Source organism: Penaeus chinensis, chromosome 6, assembly GCF_019202785.1.
Source record: "Penaeus chinensis breed Huanghai No. 1 chromosome 6, ASM1920278v2, whole genome shotgun sequence".
NCBI classification, from domain to species: Eukaryota; Metazoa; Arthropoda; class Malacostraca; order Decapoda; family Penaeidae; genus Penaeus; species Penaeus chinensis.
In genome coordinates, this window is record NC_061824.1 from 38,639,781 (window position 1) to 38,647,280 (window position 7,500).

At 32.6% G+C, this 7,500-nt stretch overlaps 2 protein-coding genes across 2 annotated transcripts in view; one reads left to right on the forward strand and one right to left on the reverse strand.

The window, feature by feature from the left end:
- Positions 1–1,114, forward strand: part of LOC125026182 (omega-amidase NIT2-like) — a gene marked incomplete at its 5' end in the record, with an annotated part of 8,060 nt that extends 6,946 nt beyond the window's left edge. The window contains 2 exon segments of the mRNA XM_047614467.1: positions 427–565; positions 722–1,114. Coding sequence (XP_047470423.1) covers positions 427–565; positions 722–810 — 228 coding nt within the window.
- A 3,910-nt stretch (positions 1,115–5,024) lies between these two features.
- Positions 5,025–7,500, reverse strand: part of LOC125026180 (pre-mRNA 3'-end-processing factor FIP1-like) — an 8,591-nt gene continuing 6,115 nt past the window's right edge. The window contains exons 8-9 of the mRNA XM_047614464.1: positions 5,850–6,110; positions 5,025–5,436 (exon numbers count right to left, since the gene is read on the reverse strand). Of these exons, the coding sequence (XP_047470420.1) occupies positions 5,298–5,436; positions 5,850–6,110 (400 nt within the window). The 3' untranslated portion in view covers positions 5,025–5,297. The remainder of the gene's footprint in view (positions 5,437–5,849; positions 6,111–7,500) is intronic.

Here is a 7,500-nt window from a genome sequence, read left to right on the forward strand (position 1 = left end):
GATATGTAGTTTAAGTATTATGTTACATACATAAGAATGTAGATAATACATAATATACACAAGAATGTAAATAATATAAGCATTGTTTTGCTGTTGTGAACAGAAATTGAATCTGACTGATTGATTTGTGATTTCCTTCTACACTGGAAATAGATATCTCTTTAGTAAACTGTTCAATTATGTTCACAACAAAGTAACATGTGCACTTTCATTTGTTGTGTTACCTGTCCATAAGTAAAGGATGCTATCAAACTCTTAGTAAGTCCTGCTAAGGAAGAGTAAACTATTTTGCAATATACATAGACTTTTTAAAAGAAATGTGTGTATATATATTTATAATCTGAGTGTTTAGTAAAATGGAGAGCCTACTTCATTAGCAGTTTTGATAGTACATGTTCAGTGAATGTTTTCCCATGTTGATTCTAGGTGTATGTTGGTACCATTTCTCCTGCACGTGATACATCTGCTTCTTACATTGCCTGGGGTCACTCCACCTTGGTCAATCCATGGGCAGATGTCGTAGCTACTACGGAACATGAAGAAGGAATTGTATATGCTGATTTGGGTGAGATTTTCTTGTATCAAATTGCCAGAGTTATAGAAAATAATGTACTGATTATGCATTTTTAATATGGTGAGGACATGAGTTTGTATGGATATTTTTTCTGCCCATTACCCAGATCAATGAACAAATTTTCTTTCTGCCTTTTCATCCAAACAGACATGGATTACGTGCACAAAGTCCGTCAAATGGTTCCCCTAGGTGTACAGAAGAGGAATGATATGTACGAAATTGTTACCAAGAAGTAACTTACTCGTCTGTTTAAAAAGGAATTTATATAATGACTTTTACTAATCCACAGTGCTCAATGCTATGAGTAAGTTTTCCTTTTGACCTTGGTTATATAGAAATACAGTGTTGAATAACTGCTTTGTATGTACATGCTATGAAAGATATATTTTTTAACAGTTATGTAGATATTTATACTATGATAAAATTATGTCACAAAAGGAAGTTAGCATTGAAAATGGCTGATTTCACAACTTCAGTAGCATTTAAAACAGCAAAGCTTCACTAACAAGTATAGAAGATATATGCATATATTCCAAGATATTTTTTGTTTCATTTACCAACCAGACAAGTTCAAAATAAAAAGGATGCAAGGTGCTATGTTCAAGTTCAAATTTGAGTTCCAAAATTGGTCTTAGTTAACTGGTTTAACAGTTTCGTGATAACATCCAAAAAGAAAGAAAAACAAAATGACGTCCATCAACCCTTGCATATACATTTATTACTGTTCTTTCACAGTACAAATTACTAAATAACATGTTCTAAATAGAAGATAAAGATAAAGTCTGAATGAATATGAGAGTAATAAAATGAAATGAAAAATTTAGGGATGTTTTTCAAATGAATTAACTCACATAGAACAAAGTAAAGGTGTCTCTTCCTTTTTTTTTTTTTTTTTTTAATGAATATCCAAATGAAAACATTTTGCAGTAGTTGTGTATTAACTATGGACTGCTGAAGGTTTAAAGATGGATGCCAGGGATATCACTGCTACATAAAAAAGAAACAGTTAGAAACAGACAAAATTATAAATAAGTAAAATAAATGAAATATTAATCACCTACTGTGTGCATAGGAAATTCTGTTTTATTATGGTTTCATCTTAAACAAAAAAAAAAGAAGAAAAAAGAAAGAAAAAATCTTTATGGATAAAAAACTGAACTGTTATAATGGTAATAACTTGTATAAAGATGGAAAAGGAGATATACAGATGAATTTTACAGTATATAGCAACATCCAGAGAAGAGTTTATAACTGTTAAATTCCTTAGGTTAACTTAGAAAATAACTGAATTCCAATGCATTAAAACTAACTCTACAATGAACTGAAAGGCATGTAGACTGCAAACACCAAAGATTTGAGTAGTTTTTAAAAATCTCGGTAAATTAATTAAATTTAATTGTTGGATGAATTAAATGAATGAACATTTTATGTAACAAGATTATCATGTTTTCATTTCAGTTTTAAATGCTGATATGCAATTTTATACCACAAGCATATATGAACTGCATACAAACTAAAATAGTTCAGCAACTGGTTCACTAGTGGAAAAAAAATTGCATAAAATGGAAGTTCCAGAATACTATTTTTTCTTATGAAATACTCTATAAACATAGTGCATAAAACATTAAAGAAAAAGATAAGTTTATTCCCGTGCCTACTGTAGAATACTGAACATTGTGAGGAGCTACACAATCATCTCGGGGTAGGTACAGTATTACTGGTGCACTGTTGATGGGATTGTATATAATAGAAATGAACTGTTTGTGTGTGTATCTTTCTTCCCATGATTTGTAATGTATAAGTATCCTTGTGTAGTATTTTCCATCTAATTGGGTAGCAATAGTTCAGAAAGAGATGCCAAATAGCATATTACCACTGAATTGAATTTCATACTCTGTGTCAAGATAATACATGCTCATCATATGATGCATCTCACCACTGTTGGATTCATGGCCATGAATTTAGCATAAAACTAATTTAAAATGTGATGGAATGATAAGTTATAAGAGACAGTTATCATGTCAACAGGGATCTCATAAGCTTACTCCCACTAATTTTAAGAATATATTTAACAATGACTATTATAGACATGAAATGAAGAAAAAACAAAGTTTAACACCTGATAATCTGCCTGTGTTTCTGGTAAGGATAAAAGAGAAATACAAACTGGTGAGAGGAAAGAGGAAGAGGAAAAAAATGGTTACAAGCAATTCTTCAACTCTTTAAGCATGCTTCAACATACAAAGTAGAACACCTCTTCATTGGCATGATTCCACACAACCAAAGACTTGTAGCATATTTGAAATAAGAACTTTATCCATGTACAGAACCTTCCTACTTGACAAACTTTTTGCATGAAAACACAATATTCGACATGTCTAGCTTCTTTTGTTAGTGGCTGATCAATCATTTGTTTATAGTTTTCTGGTGCTCAGACATGTAATATCCAAATATTTATTGTAACCTGTAACCCTATTATTTTTCACTCTTTAAAAAATGCAATACTGCTATATCATAAGCTGATGTTAGTACAATATCAAAATTCTTGGAAGTGCTCACAAAAACTCTCTTGTACACTGTCATAGCAATCCATCTTTCATAAACTGATAATATTTTCAAACAAAAAGCTATCTTATATCTAAATACAGCACTCTATAATGTGTGCTTGATTACCTACATAATTCTTCTTAAAAGTAAATACAAACATACACTAGAAGTTAAGCAGACTAAGTCTTTGCCTGTTGCTCCCATAAATGATATGGCATGGTATTTTTCTTATAATGAATAATAAATAATAAAATTCTTCCCTGGAATATGTGTTTGTGTATGGCAGGTCTACAATTGAACTGCTATAATTCATTGACATCGAGGGTAGGGGTCGGCAACCTGCTGCCCAGTGGCCAGATCCTGCCTGCAGAGCCTCTGTGTGATAGTAGCATGTATGATGGAACCAATTTGCATAGCTGAGATCTTCAAAGTCAATGATTCAAGCGTTTTTTGCTCTACTTTTTAAATAAATTTCATGCAATATAATCACTGGTTTGCCTGCTTCCATATATTTTCTTACTACATTTACGTACTGCTGGGTTTACTCTTAGCACTCCTAGAAACTTTAACTGGCTCTCACACCAAAAAGGTTGCTGACCCTTGATCTAGGGTTATGCATAAGTAAGGGACTGGGTGATACTGTACTTTCATGTGTAAAAAAAGTACAGGATGTTACCTAAATTTTAGTTATACCTTACTTTATATATTACAATTGCTGCTTTCTGGTTAATTAGCTCATTTATTGCATGCTTGCAACCACAATTAATGCAGACATGAAGTACCTTTTAACATTCCTTGGAAGTAATGATACTGTATAATACTGACAAAGATGTCTTAGTTTCTTTCGTTTTATTATACTGCAAAATCATGGACGCTTGGCAAAAAAGGCGAGACACTGAGGACTGGGACAATAAAATTATTCTACAAAACCAAGTAATTACAAAAACTACGTGATTCACTCCAAGTTACTGAATTAGCACACTATACAATGTCCTGAAGAACAAAATGTTTACCTTTTTTGTATCATTTTGCACTTTCCAGTCACAAATAGGTCTGTCTTGCCTCACAATTATATGCCAAAAGAAACCACTTTAACCCAGTTGAACTTCGAGACAAATTGCCATTTTAATTCTTTATTACTTAAAGATGCCATAATTTTTTTTTTTTTTTAATGCAATGCAGTTCACAACAATAAACAAAAGCTCTTAGTAAGTTCACAACAATAAACATAAGTCCTTGTTAGCTACAATTTTAAAATGAATTCCCCAAGAAATGATGGGGTTAGTCAACACAAATTCTTTCTTTATCAGTTCACTGTTTATCAGAATCATTTGTCATTAATAGCCAATGAAGCTTCCTCCTTACATTTTCCTACTGTCTGAATAACTAAGTAAAAGTGTAAAAGGAAATAATTAAGTTTTATTAAACTTATTATATTGCAATATTGCTTTCACTATCTTTAGTCTGTGCCCAATAGAGGGTATTCAAAAAATATTTGATTTCCATCTAGGATATTTACATAACCCACAACCACTTTGTGCTAACAAATCTATCCTCTTTATGCAACTTTAATCAGTGAAGTAAAAATTGCATATATTTAGTTAGTACCACTATTTTGCACTGCAGAATTATTATTGCCTAAACCTTAAGACTGAAATTTCAAGACTTTCGTTACTTCTACAATAAGTAACTTTCAATTACTTAAGTCCATTTTGCACGAGAAACACCATCGCTCTCTTGAAGACTCTGCCTCTGGTTACTGAAGACAGTTTCTAAAGCCAAACCTGTCTATCACATTTATTGACATCAATCTATTATTATAATTCTGATACTCTAAGTACTAACAATATCATATTGTATTTGCATAAATTCATTACTTTTATGGATAATGAAACAATTTCGCTTGAAAATGTATGATTTCTATTTTCACAAAATTAAAGGCTTATATAACGCATATGTAGTTAATGTAATCAAAGGTATGCTATTCTTCATTATATTTCTAGTTACAGTCCATTTCCTAACCAACATTAAGTTAAAAAAGGGTGAAAAAAAAGTTTTCAATTCTTATCAATGCATGTATACCGATGATGCATGGATACAGGATGCCATATAAATATAGACCCGAGAATTCAACAGACATAAGCTGTTTGTACTAGACACAAATATTTCCTTCTCTCTAATCAGCATCGCGTTCTCTCTTCGACTTCTTTCTCTTGTGTCGATGGGAAGGTGATCTGGAACGTGATCTAGGGTGTCTGCTCGAGTGTCTGTGTCGACTTGGGGAACGGCTGCGTGATCTGTGACTTCTTCGGGGTCTGGAAATCAATATTTTCAAATTTAGAAAGGGTCATCCACATCACAAAGGGTCTTTTAAATTACACACATAAACAGTGTTTATGGCAGTTGTGAATTGAAAAAGAAAGTAAAAAAAATATATATATATTTCTAATTAGCTTAACTATTATAACAGGAAATATATTTTTGGTGAAAATAGACGACAATTGCAATTCTATTCAAAATTTAAGCATAATCAACTTTTTCAGGATTACTTTTTTGCATTAAAGCATTAACTTCAACTGCCTAGTTCACAGAAATTAAAGTCAACTTTCATAAAATCAAATAAATAAGTAAATAAAATAAAATTTATCAAATTCAATATCTCCTTCTTCTTTTGCATCTGCAGTTTTTCCCGACCACAAAACAAAAATGAACAGACAGAGGCACTCACCGGTGTCTCTCCTCCTCCGGTTCTGCAGATGGGGGAGGCGCCCCCACAGAGTCCTCATCGAAGTACCCTCCGCCGCCCGACACTGGCAGCACATTTGGCGGTGCTCCTCCTCCTCCCCCTTGGCCCTCCCAGTTGCCCTGGCCACCCATGGGAGGCTGCCCCCCTGAGCCCCATCCAGAGGGGTTGTCATAGGAGCCCCCTCCGTAGAAGTTGTTGCCCTCATTGCCGTAGTAGGTGTCGCCGTATGGGTTCCCTCCAAATCTGAGAGGGGAATGAAGGAGGAAAATAAATAAAGGTACATAAAAAAATTATAATTAAAAATAAAAAGACTATTATTTTTAATGGTCTTCAGTTTATAGCTGCAATTTCAATACCCTCTATACCTAAAGCTAAACTATTGTGGCCTGACCAAGGCAGATTTACTAAAATAAACCAAAGGGGCAGTGTGAATCTATAGTATGTGGTCTTCTTACAGTTATTAACTCCCTGATAAGAAAAATGTATACGTACTGTTCATTATGGTCAAAATGGTTTTCATATTTATCATTATAAATTTTTAACCCAATGCCGCCGGGGAAAATTAATTAAAAAAAATAGGGAAAATGTTGTGCTTATTTTTTATATTTTTGGTGAAATGTCTCTGCACATAGATGGTTCTGCTAATGTTTAGCCACAAAGGAGTCAATTGGTAAACCTTGTGACCTTACCTGATTTGAATTGGTGGGAAAAATGTATTTTTTACTAGTGCTATGAATATCTATGGTGTTATTATTATTATTAACAATACAATTACTATAATGTTATAAACATTAGTAACAGCAAAATACGATAACGTAAAATATTTTTGAAAATCAAAGAAAAGGGTAAACATGCGAGACAGGCAGTACTTGTAACTGGCTAAATGGTGACTTAGTACAACTGTAGCCATCTATGTGTAAAATCAATTAAATGGTGGGCATGGCACATACGTACACGTCATGCCCATCAGCACTGGGTTAAAAATAATAAGTATCATTATAGAAAATAATAACAGCAACATATTTAATAATGCCAAAACAATATGAGAAATAAAAACCTTGTTCACTAATTTAAGGAATGGAGTAAACAGGTGAGGTTAGGTAGACTTAATAATTAACTTGACATTGCACTTGTGGAACTAAAAAAATAAATAAATAAACAAATAAATAAATAAAAATAAATAAATAAATAAACAAATATATACGAAAGAGAAGGGCTACAGTTACTGTGCTTCATGTTGCTGTTAGAATATGAAACATGCACTTTCATTAGTTTCACAAAAAGGGAAAGCAAATGTCTTTAATCTATAAGGGACAGCTAGGCTCATCCTGTAGGTTATAATGGAGAAAAAGAAAGAAGAAAGAAAGAAAGAAAGAGAGAGAATGATTACTCATAAGGAAGAAAAACTACCCAACTGAGTACATAACAAAGGATACTCCAAAACTATGTAAACTGTTGAAAAATAAAAACAACAAGAAAGACAAGTACATCTAAATCATAAATTCTAATATATAAGCAACAAAAAAACGAAAAGACCTGTAGAAAAAGAAAATCCGTTCCACAGAATACCAACACCAAAAAAGACAAAACTCTTGCAAGGCCTAAACATCCACGACACTTAACAAGAGATGAC